This window comes from Dipteris shenzhenensis, chromosome 30 (genome assembly GCF_047967505.1).
Source record: "Dipteris shenzhenensis isolate YYH24624 ecotype China chromosome 30, Dip_SZ_1.0, whole genome shotgun sequence".
NCBI lineage: Eukaryota > Viridiplantae > Streptophyta > Polypodiopsida > Gleicheniales > Dipteridaceae > Dipteris > Dipteris shenzhenensis.
Genome location: NC_141625.1, coordinates 41,297,696 through 41,314,955, shown reverse-complemented (window position 1 = coordinate 41,314,955; position 17,260 = coordinate 41,297,696). Strand labels below are relative to the sequence as shown.

At 43.6% G+C, this 17,260-nt stretch overlaps 1 protein-coding gene across 7 annotated transcripts in view; it reads right to left on the bottom strand.

Annotated features, from left to right (window-relative positions):
- Positions 1–316: 316 nt before the first annotated feature.
- The window catches only part of NUDX14 (nudix hydrolase homolog 14), a 90,991-nt gene continuing 74,047 nt past the window's right edge, over positions 317–17,260 (bottom strand). For 3 of the 7 annotated variants that reach the window (XM_087401552.1, XM_087401556.1, XM_087401550.1), the window contains 3 exons: positions 1,914–2,012; positions 1,381–1,437; positions 655–1,295 (listed from right to left, as the gene is read on the bottom strand). In XM_087401552.1, the coding sequence (XP_087257678.1) occupies positions 1,107–1,295; positions 1,381–1,437; positions 1,914–2,012 (345 nt within the window). In that variant the 3' untranslated portion in view covers positions 655–1,106. Of the gene's footprint in view, positions 618–654; positions 1,296–1,380; positions 1,438–1,913; positions 2,013–17,260 lie in introns of those variants that run through there. The other 4 variants (XM_087401554.1, XM_087401555.1, XR_015543940.1 and 1 more) reach the window with 3 other exon arrangements.

The window sequence follows — 17,260 nt, the reverse complement described above, 5'->3', positions numbered from 1 at the left end:
CGTTAATGTCTCTCTCTCTCTCTCTCTCTCTCTCTCTCTCTCTCACACACACACACACATGCACAAGGTTAACACAAACTCATCATGTCACATCATACTATCATCAAGAAAAATTGCTCCTAAGACTACAATAAGGGCAACACTAGACCCTTAGTCCAGAGCGAAACCCATTTGAGTCGAGTCATATCATGCATTACTTTCTCAAAGTTACTTTTCCTTGACCTTCTTGGCAAATTGGCCATCGCTTTTCCTAAAGTCTCCAACCTCTGTTTGTATTACTCAGCCACTTATTCTTAGTGATCTCCTTGTCTTTTTGCCTCCTCTCTCCTGTGGTACCACTAGCATTGTCTTCCCAACCTCAACATTCTTGCCACCCACCTCTCTTCATGTTGTTGGACCCTTTTCCCTCGTATAACCTTATGAACAACCGCATCTTCCACCTCTAGATTTGCTTCCACCTCTCAAACTTTTTGATAGCTTCTCCTCTGCTGGGTGGAAACTCCACCATGCACATTAGGATTGGCAACATTGAACAATGTGCCTTGGTCTCTAACGTTGCCATGATGGCCAACAAGGACAAGGCCATTCTCCCGATACTAAGAAGTCATGTTCGACTCCTACAAGAGAAACAACACCAAGAACAAATAGTTGTGCATTAGTCCTTCATTGCTATATCTATATTGCAATATTTTTTATAAAATCCGATATCATATTTCATGATGCTACTATGAAAATTCAAGTTCCTCTATCCAATGGAAGAGCCGTGCTGCATTAAAGTCTCTAAAAATCTGGCAAGGACAAGAACGCTGAAGGACTGTTGTCTAAAAGCTTAAATGCATTTGGCCTCTTTGAAATCTCTCATTTACTCCGTGCAATCTCAATAGTACAATGGAACAAAGATGCCAAATATTTTGGGCTTTACCTAGATAACCTTCATGCTGAAGTATATTTTGTTACTTCCAGCAACAAAAGGAATTGTTCCCATCGACTTCGGTTTGATAAGTATGGTCAATCAATAGTTGGAAATGGAAAACATAAAGTAATCTATGCTTCATTGGAAACCTCATTGGAAGAATCATAAAGTAATCTATGCTTCATTGGAAACCTCATTGAGATGCATTCGGTGGAGCTGGCAAAACACCCTCCTTTTTTGCCATCTCATACAGGGTAATTGCAGCAAGGACTTTTGAGTCAGCAGTTGACCGCCATAAGGTGCTGTAAGGAACTATCCGTACTTTTATAAACTCGCCATGCTCTTGAAGGCCAGTCTTTTGTCCCTGCAAAGAATCAATCACCTGCATACCATGCATTTAATGAGGATAAACAGTGCAGACTAAGATCGCACAATGCCAGCAAAGTAAGATTTGTTCAGGTGATTACCTCTCTTTTCACATGGCTCCTGTAGAGCATTAAGATAATCTCCTCATCACAGCCACCCTGTTCCAAGATTCAATTAGACAAAACACAGCAGAGTTCAAACCATTCATGCATGATCACAATATGTGTAGCTGAGCACTTTGCTTTGAAATAAAATAGACGCATAACAATCATCAGTCAGTCACTTTCTAAATTCTGCACAAATCATTCTCAGCACAGTCCCTCTTAGAGTTGGAAAATCGGGGACCAAACAGGGCAGGAAAAGGCATCAATGGCAAAAAGAGTCACTTGGATACGGCCCTCCATTTTGGAACTTCTCTAAGAAAACTGACGCATTGTTTTGCTTATTCAATGAAACTAGAACACTCTTTACTCTCATAAGGCCCATCTACAATGGTGAGCCTACACCAGCTCAATAAATAAAACGCCTATCTGCTGAACCCAAGTACAAGGCAGAGCCTGCCATTAGGAATAAATTTATTGAAACAGAAAAAAGGTTGCAAATTGTAGACCAAGAGACTTATACGTGCACTTACTGGGGAAGGGAACATCCTGCAGCCGGTTGATTTGTCCAGGAAACTTGTTAGATCTATCAGATCAGATGTTTTTATATGAATTCCTACCTCCTCCTCCACCTGCAATGCACTCACACACCACAAGATTACGAACAGCATCTAAAAGAATATCCATGAGCCAACAAAAACAAAAACACTAATTAAAATATGTTGAATTGACAAACAAAATTAGCAAAATATTCACTCGACTTTCATGTATCTGTGAGATTGAAAATATTGTGCAATCTTTTTTTTTGCAAAAAAGAACCTGTGAAAGATTTACAGTTTAAAGTTCAGGAGATGAAAATCATGTCAGAACAGTATAATGAGCAAAAGATAGCTATGGAACAGTCTGTAAGGCAGTATAAAGAACAATTGGCAGAGAAGGATGCCACGGAGCAAAGGTTACAGATCTGGTCTCAAGACATAAACCAGCATGTGGGGGAAGAGATGGATCAGCTTGCACACGGCCAATAAAAGATTACAAGTTGAAAATATCATGCTCAAAGAGCAGTTGGCAGATTAAAACCTGCACGATGAGAGGGGGGTATGGAATTGTTAGTTGATGAGAGGGGGGAAAAGGGTATGGAAAGGGTTCGGGGTGGGACGTCCAATTGGTGTTAAGGTAACAGGGATGTAGAAGGCAAGGCATGCAAGGTGGAGCCCACTCCCTAGAGACACAAACTTGCACAATCCACGAGCTCTCTTCCCATTCTTCATTGCAGCTTCACGGCACCAAACCATTTCACAATGCCCACAGGTCCATCAGAGAATAACACCAATTTCCAACATGTTTCAAATGATACCTGTTTGGGACCCCAATGGGGCGCACACAAAGCTCAATTCCATTATGCCTGTATCTGAAAGGACTCCTTCAGGGCCAAACACACTTCCAGTGTGCCTTTTGTCTTTGATCGTTAGGGATGTGCTGGGCCTCGAGGTCCCCTTCAGGAAGGTTGATCTCATGATGTATTTCTAGATGGTCCCATTGTCAGAGAAGGGAGTGACGTCACTCCAAGCATCAACTTACTCCATGTGCACACCGGTATGACAATGCACTTCAGATCTAGAGAGAGAATATTCAGATGTACAACCAAAGGAATATGTATTGATGTAGAGAACCACGTATTAAACCTGCCAGCCTGGCAGACCAAGGAGTCAAAGAGAAGAGACTTGGTTCTAGAATCCTGAAATGGTGAGTGGAAGCACTGACACGCCAAGTCTGGCCAGTGCGGCATATCCCTTGCTCAAACAGGACTGCATAACTGGTTGAATCGTGAAGATCAGGCCTGAAAAGAGAACTCCTAGCTCTGTATAGGATGCAACAATCTCCACCGAAGCCCCATCAAAAGCAAACTACTATTCGAGCGCAACCCTCGGGATGAGTTGAAGATCACAACGTTTGTTTTACCCAAGTTGACCTTTCAATAATGTGTATCGCAAAAAGACTCAAGTGTGTCCGAATGTCGCTAGCGACCCTTAAGCCAACAAGAGTAGGACCATGTCACGTGTGTACCGTAGAATTGAGATCAAGGAACCAGCTAAAGGGGAACCTACACACCCCAGAGTCCTAATGGAAGACTCAAGCTCATCAATGAGAGAGAGAGAGAGAGAGAGAGAGAGAGAGAGAGAGAGAGAGAGAAGTCTCTATCTTCCTTGAGAGACTCTATTCTACTTCACTCTAACAATTCCACTCTATTCTAGTCTCCGAGATTTATAATAGCGAAGGTCGCAACAAGCTACTACTAATTTCTATCTACAACAACGCAAAGGACCCTACAATCGTCGACCTAGACCCTGCAGTCAAACAACAAAGCCCAAACAAAGCTATCAAAGACATGACTACGACAACAAACAGATGCAGCAAAGAGCAAACGACTTAGCACATACTACGGGACCGACTACACGACAATTTTATGGCGGAGCAGACCAACTCAGCCATACCAATGACGACGAACAAAGGAAGCAAACAAGCACCCACATAGCAGAACAGACAAGCTCAAACTAGCACAACCAAGAAGCAAAGTAGCAGCCGTAGTGAATGGACTGACGCAGTACCTCCAAGCTACAACACAGTACGGCCACCACACAATGGATACGACCCGACCACAATGCAAGACGACCGACCAAGCAACAAATATACAATAGTTAGACACAACACAGCAGATGCAGCCCACCATGCAATAGCTTCGAAGCACGTATGCACAAGCAACAACAGACACGACATAGAGCTATGCAAAAGCAACAAGGCAGCCCAACCAACAACGGACGAAAAATGATGACAAAAAACAAAAAAGAGACAAAAAACATATTAGTTCGGCACACCAATTTTTTTCAAATCGACAGAAATCTCCAGTCGAAATCCATCATCCACATGTAGAGCTTCCTGCTCCACACAGAGCAAAGACTACTATCTGGAAGTCCATGTGGAGGATAAGGAGTGACACATGGCAAAGAATCTACCATAGCTAGATTAGTCACCCTTGGTCACAATTGTGCCAAGTGGAATAGCTAGCGTTGGTCAAGTTAAGCCTAGGGACAGGTGAAGTTAGGTCAGTTTTGTAGGGTCAGTCAACCTGCCATGTGGCACACACGCCATGTCACTTACTACATCATGAGTGACCATGATATCATTGCCACATCATCACTATCACTAATGTATCGTGTGTAGAGTAGGGATGAGGGACTTTCTTGTGGGTGCCCCTTGTGAGGATGGGGCTGGATGTGTACTTGGGCAAGTGTCTCTGCCAAGGTCTTGTGGAGGATTCAGCCACCTTTGAGACCGATCTAGCTTTCTAGACACTGCGGCAAGGTGCATGGGCCAAGAGAGAAGCAGATATGCGCAGATCAGTACAGCACAGATCAGGACATGACTCGGGGCCCTAGGGGGCCTGCTTGCTGCCATGATTGCTGCCCCTAGGCTGCACCTAGAGTGGGCAAGCATGGGAGGCCATCCACGCCACCCCCTAGGCTAGATACCAGACTTATTGGTCATGTGTCCAGGGCAATAGACCCGACCAGTGGTAGGGGTGGACCGTCTTGCTTGTCATCCCCCCATGCTAAGCAAGTAAAGGCTGAGCTTGATCAACTTATCCGAATAGGATTCATTTATGCAATTGATCGGAGCAATTAGCCATAACCAATTGTGGTGGTGCCCAAGAAAAATAGCAAACTCCGAGTTTGTGTGGATTACCAAAAACTTAATGCTCAGACAATGCCAAATCCGTTTATGATTCCTTTCACAAATGGAATTTACAACCAGCTTGTAGGCCACAAGATGTACTCATTCATGGATGGCTGGAAATATAGTTTTGATTGGTGGCCTGCTATTCATCGGGAAATATAGTTCAATTGGTGGCCAAGGTGAAGATGAAGTGTTGCACCATTGGGTCCTGTCACCTGAGCGAGCAATGGTACTCACCGAGGCATATACTGAGCCTGCAAGAGGTTACTTCAGCGGCGAGTTAACAGCTCTAAAAGTTCTACAAGCAAGCTTATGGTGGAGTACTCTCCTCTGAGATGCTCATGCTTGGTGTATCGAATGTGATGTCTATTAGAGGACAAGAAGAGTGCTTCCATATAAAATTAAGGATGCATTCACAACAATAAAGTACAATTGTACAAGAGTGGTCCAGAACTTAGAAATCTCAATTGAGCCTTACAAAGATAGATGACACTTCCTGGTAGCAGCCCTTCAAAGAGTTCATATTATCTTGGATATGCCTTGGCGGCATCAATACAACCTTGAGATAGATTATGATTCACATCAAATGTGGATTGAGAATGATGACAAAGAAATATGCTTAGAAAGTTCTATGAAGACAAAGATTAATCCCCTACTCAATTACACGCAGGCTAAGAGGGGAATTAGAAAATGAGAGATTGGTTTTGGTGAATACGTTATTGATACCATTACCAAACCTACTCACCAAAAATTCATATCTAACTTTTTTTATTGTTTCCTAGACCCGGATTACCTTGCTCTATGTCAGACTTTGAGCTTTATCATGATTCATATGCACAACCAATCCAACAATAGAGACTACAGGAAATAACAAAATTCTCTCAAAGCGAAGCTTAAATCACACACAGGATATAAATTGCAGCAATCAAGTAACTCACGGCTCATCCAACACACTAAATTGCTTAGAAAATAGATTGAGAGGAACAAACTCCAACTAACAGACTCGGGATAGACAGCTCACTACTACTATAGATTTTTGCCATGTTTATGTTACATAGACATACGACTTCAATAAATGACCTGCTGACCTAGCTGAGACGACACTATAGACTAGAGCAAGACGTTGGCTGGCTGTGAAGGCTTGGCAACTACACAGGCGATACAATGACCGATGACTCTCATGCGACCACTACATACATCAATTTCCGTGCCAATCAAAACTCAAGGCCTAAGCCCAATCATTTACCTTAGAACAAAGACTCCCCTATGAGTGTTTATGCCAACATTCCCCAAGAAACCGAAATGGGGGAGAAATGCAAGACAAAAGACCACTATAACCATCACTACAAAAGAAATGACTGGAATAATAACTCAAGACAGGTGCAACTACAGCTAGCACCATAGAAATTGAACCTGCAATTCAAGACAAAGTGCCAAACAACTACACCATATGAGTGAAACCTGTAATTCAAGACAGGTGCTGCAATAAGCACTATAAGAACCTTAGAAGGCCTAGTCATCTTCTACAACAGCAATGAAATCAGCACGGTCAAGAGCTTTAGCTTTTGAACTTTCTCCTTGCTCAGCTCTCTGCCGTTTCCAGCAATGTTCTTGCACATGTCCAAGTTTGCCACAATATCCACAGCCACACTTTCTCCTACCCTTACTCTTCTTTTCCTTAGCAACATAGGTAGATTCACCTCCGAGTTGGAGAGATTCCTCTCTCTCTTCTTCATTAAGTAACAAAGCTACACAATCTAGGAAGTCCATATCATCATCTAAGTGTAAAATTCTTACCATCTCAATGTACCTGGGAGGTAGACTCTTCAACAAGATAGTATTTTTAACTTCTTCCTCAATTTGGGGATATGAGCACATGGAGTTGTTTGAACAAGGCCTGCATACAATTGAGAAAGTCCCCATGGGTTTAGTCTCTCCTATCTATAAGCTGGACAAGTTTTTCTTCAGTTGCCTTCAAGTGCTTCATCCTTACACCAAAGAGTGTCTCCAAGGTCCTCCATTTCTCTGCTGCAGACTTCCCAACATCCATATGATGTCGAGCCCGACTGCATGGCTAGCAATCAAACTGCTTTTTGGTTACATTGCTCACCTTGTCCACACCTTGCCCATCTCAAATGCAGCTTGGTTTTGTGTCAAGAAGTACCAAGGCTTTGGTGATCCATCTTAACCGGTGAAATCAGACCCCAAAAGATAGTGTTTTTAAATAGTAAGAGCGTAAATTACTGCCATCTTGCTTTTTGTGCCTTCTCAGCTTTTTGCTTTCACCCAAGGTCTATAAGAAATTTGGGATCAGCTCCAAGCACTCAAATTGCTCTCTCTTGCAAATTTGCATCCTCTCCCTACTGCTCTCCTTGCAAATTCGTCTTCTTCCTAGCCATCTTCCTTGTTGTTCGCTTGACCTCTGGCAACTTTGTTTCATTCTTCTACTGCTCCAGGAACTTCTCCTGCTGTCCACCTTGATAGATTGCTGGAGTTCTGCTTCAGCCTACGTTTCTTCCTTTCCAACACCCAAGACAAGTCACGCCGGCAAGTATTCTTCGCGTAGTTAACTTGTATCAATCATTACGCTTTCTTTTACATGCGTTTTTGTCTTCCAAGCTACCAAAAAGTAATTTTCAGATTTCGTTTTTCACTCATAGGGCTTTCTAAAACTGATTTCATTTATATTGAACATGTTCCCTTCAATTTCTGAAGTTATAACCTCGTATATATAGAAAATGCCAAGCTATGTGTTTCAGAATCAAAGAGATAGGTTGGTGCTAAAATAACAATTTCGGAGAGCTTTAGCAAAAACTAGCAAGTATTGGGCATCTTTTTGCCTGGTTTTCCCCAAGGGCTGCCAGTTGTTGCTTTTTCTACAGTTTCCTACAGCTTTATGTATTATGTTCTTTCATTTTTCATTTGTTGGGAGACCGTAATTTGGACTACTTATTCATGCCCTAGGATTTCTAGTTACCCCGAGGGTCTGCATTACTATTGTCATTGAAGCCGAGCATCATTGTAACAAAGAGAAATACCTGGGATAACCTAGGTAGGGGTGTACCTCATTCACACCCCATCAGATGCCGAACTCTTTTCCCTTCTCTTCGCAACCTTTGCGTGAAATTTGAATGAGGTGTGTGGATATTAATCTTAAAATAATGGCTATGTAAAATTCTAAGTTTATTGAGTAATTTAACTGAAAATTGCACTTTCGCATAATCACGACCCTGACAGGTATCACAACGTGGTTTCCTTACTAGTTAAAGAGCTTGATAATACTTAGGACATAGCCTTACTTCAACCTAGAAATTCCTATGTACATGTTTGTGAGATTGCGTAAGAGTTTGTGTTTACCAAGAGAACCAAGGGAGGATCAACAAAGAAAGTAACCCAGGGAAGCCAAGAAGATTGTGTTTACCAAGCTTCAACATGGTGAATACCTGAGAGGGGGAAGTGAGGTGGAAAGGGAGCAAGAGAGTGAGAGTGAGAGAGACACAATAGTGCGGGTGTGAAGTGATGAGTGAGCCACACCACAAACTCACTTAAGTTTTATTAGGATTAGGTTTACCCTATGACTGTCTTAAGACAGTCATAGATGTCCTAACTTTAATTCTTTAATATAAGGGTAGGCAATGTGCCTTTACCCCAACAACCTCCCACCTAAAGGCCAATGTGCCTAAAGGGGAGAAAAGAATAAAAATACAGCAATATACAGTTACTGTATACAAGACCATAAAGTAAGAATGGTCTCATCCTAATCCCATGATGTGGCGGCAATGTGCAAACCGCTCTGTAGGCAAGCTCTTAGTGAGCAAATCTGCAGGATTATCATCAGTATGTACTTTCACAAGCTCAAGACGCTTGTCTTCCAGTACCTCCCTGATGAAATGATATTTCACTTCTATGTGCTTGGTCTTCTGATGAAAGACCGGATTCTTTGCCAACATGATAGCACTCTGACTATCACAATGCAGAACTGGCATATCTCCTGTAATGCCCAAATCTCCCACCAGCCGAGTAAGCCATATTGCTTCCTTGCAAGCCTCAGTGGCTGCAACATATTCAGCTTCTGTGGTTGATAGTGCAACGCATTTCTGCAACCGAGACACCCATGATATAGCACCTCCTGCAAATGTAAAAATATAACCGGTAGTAGACTTCCGGTTATCTGCATTCCCTGCATAGTCTGAATCTGTAAAACCATGCACCAAAGCATCCTGCCTACCATAGCATATGCACAAGTCTTTGGTACCTTTGAGATACCTCAAGACACCTTTCACTGCTTCCCAATGCCGCTTGCCTGGATTTGCCATATACCTGCTGATGACTCCCACCGCAAAAGCAATATCCGGACGAGTAGCAACCATGGCATACATCAAAGATCCAACTGCAGATGCATACGGAACCTTGGCCATTTCAGCCTTATCATCATCTGATCTGGGGCTGTCCTTACTGCTGAGTTTTAAATGTGGAGGCAACGGGGTACTAATGGACTTCCCCCCCTCCATTTTAAACCTCTGCAGTACTTTGTCAATGTACTCTTTCTGTGACAGAAATAAAAGTCTCTTGGACCTGTCACGAGTAATACGCATGCCAAGAATATGATTTGCATCACCCAAGTCTTTCATGTCAAAAGACTTATGCAGTTGTTTCTTCAAAGAACTAATCTCATGCTGAGATTTACTGGCAATAAGCATGTCATCCACATATAGAATGAGTAGCATCAAACTGCCATCCTTTGCCCGTTGGTGTACAAGCAATGATCGGTCTCACACCTATGATACCCTTGGGACTGCATGAATGCATCAAACTTCTTGTACCATTCTCTTGGTGCCTGCTTGAGTCCATACAAGCTCCTTTTGAGCTTACACACAAGCTGCTCTTTCCCTTTAACAGCATATCCCTCTGGCTGACTCATATAGATCTCATCATGGAGATCTCCGTGAAGAAAAGCTGTCTTCACATCCATCTGACATAAATCCATGTCAGCATGAGCAACAAGAGCCAACACTGCTCTCAAAGTAGTCATCTTGACTACAGGGGAAAAAATCTCATCAAAATCAATGCCCTTCTCCTGCTTAAATCCCTTGGCAACCAATCGGGCCTTATACCGAGGTAAAGCATTTGAATCCACTTTGACTTTGTAAACCCACTTGCATGGCAAAACCTTTCTGCCTGCAGGTAACTGCACCAAGTCCCATGTATCATTCTGAAGTAGGGAGTCCATTTCTGACTGCATGGCTTTCTCCCACTTCTTTTTCTCTGCTCTTCCCATAGCTTCCTTGAAGCTGGAAGGCTCACCACAATCTGTCAACATGATAAAATCAGCCACATTATTGGCTCCTGGAACAAACCTGACAGGAGGCCGTTGTGCACGGGTGCTCCTCCTAACAAACTGTTCCGGATTAGGCTGCTGTCCAGCCTGTTCTTCATGCATAACAGGTGGCTGTACCACCGTATCTGGCTGTTCTACAGCCCCATCTGTTGGCACATCCAGTGGTGCATTATTGGCAAAATTTTCTGGCTGATTTTCAGCCTGTATACCCTCTTGAACAGGGTGATCTGCAGCAGGCTGCTGCTGCATATAAATAGGCATTCTTTGCTGTCCAACATCATCATAAATAACCCGCCTGTATTCCACAGGTTGAACGGGTTCCTTGTGTACACTATCTTCTTTAAAGATGACATCATTGCTGCGTATAATCTTCCGTTTAACGGGATCCCATAATCTGTACCCCATTTCACCTTCATCACCATATCCCATAAAGATGCATCTGATAGACTTTGGATCCAGTTTGGTGCGGAGATCTTTGCGTACATGAGCAAAGCACTCGCAGCCAAATACCCGTAAGTGCTTATATGAGGGTGGCTTGCCAGACCACACCTCCTCAGGCACTTTCAATTCCAAAGCCTTATTTGGTGACCTGTTAATAATGTGAACTGCTGTTTGCACGGCTTCTGCCCAAAAGCCATGGGGTAATGCAGCATAAGACAACATACATCGAACCTTCTCCTGAATAGTTCGATTCATCCGCTCACTTGCACCATTTTGAGATGCATTATGAGGGGCTGTGAGTTCCTGTTTGATGCCCTTAGCTTGGCAAAACTGCACAAAAGCATGTGACACATACTCACCCCCATTATCGGATCTTAGGCATTTCAGCCTACGACCTGTCCGATTTTCAACCTGAGCGACAAATCTCTTGAAAGCATTTAGGGCATCTCCCTTATGCTTCAAGAAATAGACCCACACCTTACGTGTGGCATCATCAATGAAAGTAATAAAATATTTGGCACCCCCTAGTGATAACTGTGGCATCTCACACAAATCAGTGTGCACTAGATCAAGTGGTGCTCTATTTTGGGGAGTCCTCCTCTTATGAGGAGTCACAGAATGCTTGCCAAAAATACAATGATTACAAGTAGGCAAATCTGAAAATGAAAGAGACGGCAGATAACCCAAACGTGACAGTTCTTGCATTCCTTTAACAGACATGTGTCCCAACCGGCTATGCCACAATGAAACCTTTGGCAGCTCGGTTATGGCAACAACATGATTACCCACACTGGAAACATAAAGAGGGTACAAGGTATCACTCTTAAAACCCTCAGCCACTACTGTTTGGCCATCAGTAATCACCCATTTGGAATCCCCAAATGTGGTGTGGTAACCACTGTCATCTAATAAGCCAGTGCTAATCAGATTTTTCTTGATTTCCGGCACATGGCGAACACCATCAAGCATAAATGACTGTCCATCAGGAAATACTATCTGTATACTGCCAATCCCTGCAATCTGACATGCATAGTTGTTCCCAAGATGAACAACTCCATGAGTACCTGTGTAGGAAGTAAACCACTCCCTGCGAGGTGTAACATGAAAAGAGGCACCTGAATCCAAGAGCCAGGTGTGCATGTCATGGCCATCAATAACCAAAGCATGTGCTATTACAGCAGAAGAGCATAAAACATCATGTATGTCACTGTCACTGTCCTCTGCTGCAACATTCACTGCATCCAATTCAACTAGCGTGGCCTTGCCTTTGCCTTTGCTTGCATTTCCTGCATCCTGTGATTCAGCCTTCTTGGCTTTCTGATCCCGTATGAACTTGAAGCACTTCGACTTCACATGTCCCTTCTTGCCACAATAAAAGCATTCAATGTCCTTTTTGCCACGGGACTGACTGCGGGATTTGGACTTACTAGCAGATCTCCCCTTCTGCTGAGTCCTGCCTCTATCCTGTACCTGCAAAGCATTTGAAGACTTGCTGCCCGCATTATTCTTCCTGCTCATCTCCTCCATAAGGAGAGAGCTCTCTACATCAGCATAAATAAGAGTGGCATTTGAGTTTGACAGGGTGGTCTTGAAAGTGTCCCAACTCTCAGGAAGAGTACACAACAAGAAAGTAGCCTTGAACTCCTCATCAAGATTCAACCCCTGTGCAATCAGCTGTGTAAAGATAGCATTGAACTCACTCAAGTGTGAGGTCATAGCTGTACCTTCCTTCATGCGAAGATCGACCAGCTTCTTCAGCCAATAAACCTTACTGGCTGAGCTCTTTTGGGCATACAATTCCTCTAGTCTCTGCCATAGACCATAAGAGGTCTTTTCAGCCTGTACATTGAACACAAGAGTGTCTGAAATAGTGAGCATAATAGCTGCCCTCGCAGACAAATCAAGCTCTTCCCAATCATCAGCTGCCATGTCAGATGGCTTGACACCCTTTACCCTTATGGGCTTAGCAATCTTCTTTAACAGAAGAACATTCAAGCACTGTTCTGCCCATAATGCATAGTTATGTGCTCCTTCCAGTTTCTTTATGTTCAGAATTGAAGAATCACCTCCTCCTGATGCCATATCAGATGAGGAAAGTACCTGACTCCCTGGAAGTAAAAAGACTGAAAAAAAAAGTTCTGATTTCTCAGAAAAAGCCTGCTCTATTCAAGAGCCAGAAGCACTCTCAAAAGTGCTGTTTTTACTGTCAGTAAAATCTGCAGCAAAACAGTAAATGTCCCTGCAAGTACTGTACCTTCTGACAAACTGTTCTGAGCTCAAAGAGGCATAAAAACAGTAATTTCAGACTGCTGCTGCTGCTCAACAAGAGCTTAACAGTGCATAATTATCTGACAAAACCACTCAGACTGCTGTAAACACTGCTGTACTGACTGTACTGATCACTTCTCCCACCTCAGATGAGGTATGTCACTGTCTCAAATTGCAGAAAATACTTGACTGACACCCCAAAAACAGTAAATGACTCTTCAACCTGTCACACAAAACCTGCAACAGGAAATGGGATAAATCCCAAGCAATCACCCTTATACCAAGGGGAGAAAATGCATCTGAAGATCTCTGTCGATAACCCAAGTGCAATCAAACAAAGTCTGGGCAAAAGCCCCTTGATCTGACACCTGAATCAAGTGGAGAACACCTCAACAATGAGGTAGCATGCAATATGAAAATCTCTCTGACTCTTGTACCTGACAATGTGCAAAGCATAGACTGCCTCTGTGTACTCAGTAACAACACAAACCACAAAGTACAAACACCCAGACGAAAATCTTTTGAGCACTGTCAACGATGGGCAGTTAGGGACCGAGTAAACTCGATGCGCCCTGACCAAGCGTGGCTCAACTGAGATTTTCAGAGTGTGTACAAAGAATGTGACCTGCAACAAATGTCACTAAATGCACTGCGGAAATAAAGCAAATGTGTGCTCCCTGGCTACACACTGCCTCAAGGCATAGACTGCAAACACATCTAGGCAAAAGCCCTTTGATAATTTCACCCAAAACTGAGAATTTCACTCAGTAAAAGCATAGAAGCTCCGGCTGTCCTGCTGTACTTGTGTCCTTACAGCAGCACGCTTCCCCAAAAAAAAAAATCTTTGAACACAGATCCCAAGGATATGTACCTCCCTGCTGCACACAGATCGAGAAAAAAAAACTGTGTAACTGCCTGTGGTTGTGGCGGCGTCGTCCGTACAGCTGTACGGAAATCCGTACGACTGTACGGCAGTCCTTGGAGTAGGTGCGCCGCTCTGTACAGCTGCCTGATGCAGGCCGCCCTGGAGCTGCCCTCGACGCAGCCCACACAGTGCTGGATACCGGGAGCTGCAGCTATCTGCAAAATGCGCCGCCTGCGCAAAAGCGCCGCCTGCGCCCTGAACTGCACCGCGCCGTCGCCCTGGTCTGCTCCCGCGCCGTCGACTGGTCTGCTCCCGCGCCGTCGACTGCTGCGCCGCCCGCCTGCTGCTGTCGCAGTCCGTCCGTACGACTGTACGGACGACGTACGGTCGTACGGCGCTGTCCGTACGTCCGTACGGAAAGGGTAGTAAGCGAGGGAGAGGAAGCTTGGGAGGGGAGGCTCTGATACCAGTTGAGAGGGGGAAGTGAGGTGGAAAGGGAGCAAGAGAGTGAGAGTGAGAGAGACACAATAGTGCGGGTGTGAAGTGATGAGTGAGCCACACCACAAACTCACTTAAGTTTTATTAGGATTAGGTTTACCCTATGACTGTCTTAAGACAGTCATAGATGTCCTAACTTTAATTCTTTAATATAAGGGTAGGCAATGTGCCTTTACCCCAACAATACCAAGAGAACCAAGGGAGAATCAACAAAGAAAGTAGCCCAAGAAGCCAAGAAGATTGTGCCCATCAAGCAACGAAAGATTGAGAAGCACGTTGATTCGATGCGACCGATCCACTCGTCGGAGGAGACTCCCACGACGCTAGAGAGCGGAGGAGAGCCCATTAGAGAGGACATGGCACCAAATATCTTTTAGCTTTTTGAGATAGATTTGAAAAAGAAGCTTTCAGCCATGAATAATGCACTTCAGGATTCATGGGAGAAATCAATCCGAGAGAAGTGGGGAAAGCAAGTAACCAAGGAGAAGCCAATGGCCACGAATGTGGATGGAAAAGGACTTACAGATCCTCTCAACCGGAAGGAAAGAAGACCCAATCCCGTTGGTTTTACAAGTATGCTACAAGATTATGAGGATGATTAGGAGGAGGAAGATGAGCTTCAGAATGAGGTGAGAGATGATCCACCAAGCAAAACTATCAGGAGGCATTATAGATTAGAGTAATAGAAAATGTCAAACTCATCTGAGCTTGAACAGAAGATCAAGTTAGTAGAGAAGCATGTGCAGATGTCCGAGTAGGATGGTGATCATAGGCCAAACTTCTATTGGGATGGATCAAGAGTTTGGATACTTACTTTGCACATGAGGAGACCACGGAGAAGGACAAACTGAATTTTGCTAATTTATTACCTAGTGGATCAGCTACTCTTTGGCACCAGGCCCCAGAATCACAAGGTATGATGCCAAAGACTTGGGAGGAGTTCAAAAAGCAGTTGAAGGAACACTTCATGCCTCCTGAGTTCAGGACATAGATACTCTTGGTTTGGGATATCTTCAAACCAAGAGGGGAAGAATCAGTGCAAGAGTAGATAGATTCTGGACAAGACTCTTGAAGGTGCAAACCATAGAAAAGAAGACACCACAAGAGTAAGCACGTAAGTACTTCAGTGGTTTTCCAAGGCAAAATAAAATGTTTCAATCCAAAGACTTTAAAGGAGATTATTGTTAGAATAATTTATATTTACTAAGGCAATGGCCAATGTTATGTAGTAAGGGGCTATGGGCGGCACTTTTTCCCTTTCTTAAGGTTTTTTACCCCTAACATCAGTTAGAGGTTGAGTTTATGGGTGAGTTAGTCACCACACATCTTTTAGGGTTCATTCTAGGGTTTCATCTCTATGACTACACTAGCTTTGTAGTTCATTGTTGCTGCTGCAATTTCATTCCAGATTGCTTCAGCTCCATTCTCTCGCTTCCATTTCCAAGTATTTGTTGCTGTTTTTCGAACACAAGAATCATTCCTAGGCTGGGCACCTATTTTTGGAGGGGTGGACACACTTTGCGAGGTTGTTTTCAAGACTGTTTTGCTGTTTTGAAGCTTTTCTACCACTCTCGGGACTGTTTTGGAGCTTCCAAAAACTTCTCCTTGCTGTTTTGAATGTCTCAAGCAGTATTATGCAAGGACAGCTCATATTTTGCACCTCTAGGTGCATTTTCAGTCCATAAAGTTGGGGACTTGCTGTTTTTTTCCAAAACAGAGATAAAAATCAGTCACTTATTGCTTGCTAGGGCAAGCAATTTTGAAGGAAAGCACATATAGTTCATGGGAGATCATTTTCAGTTCATCTTGGAGCTGTTTATGGAGGCATTTTGCAGCCCATTTGCTTGGGTTTTAGTTTGGTAAAGTTTCAGTTCTGTTACTGCTTGCATTGGGAGCACTTTTCCCTCTCAATTGCTTGCATTTGTTGGCCCTCATGCCACTGAGGTTTGCCTTTGCAAGTACAATCAAGCATTCAGTTGGGTTTATGCCTTGTTGAGCTGCTGGTTTTATAGGGGAAACTTTGAGATTGCAGCACATATCCCAGCACGGGATCTTTCTGGTGTATTTGAGGAGCATCCTCAAGCCTAGTATAGGCTTTGGCAGTGATATATGTTACTTGAGCAGGGTGTTCACAACAAGTGAACTTTGTTGAGATTATTTGCCTCTTTTTGTTTGCTCAAATGGCATAGCAAAATCCGCATGATGCCTTTCAATTGCTTGCCCTTTGGAATTTTTTGATTAGCAATCTGTTAGTTGCCCAGGGCATCTGGGATTACATTACGGGTGATAAGGCCTGTCCCAGTCCTATAGCACTAGGTACTCCTCCACAACAAGGGGGGGTCGTGGTGGTGGTGCAAGTCGTAGGCAACAAGGACAACAAGCTGCATGGGTTGGGCAAGCATCTGTAGGTATTACTCCTGAGGAGTCTAATATTTGTGTAGAGAGCTTCATAATGTGCACATGGATGAGGGTGACTCTGTGCAAGAACATGTCAACTGGATTCAAGATTTGCGACATTGATGAGGTCATTCCAGACTCACAGCTTGTTACCATTACTTTGAACTCCTTGCCGGAGTCTTTATTTTCATAAGTCTCTCAATCTTTCGATGCGAGCGAATCAGAATCGCCTCACTTTTCAAGAATTAGTAGCACTCTTGTTGCAGGAGGAACAGAAGCGAAAGAATCTGGCTTTACGCTCGTGTAGTGGGGAGCATGCTTTTTCAACGAAGGATAAA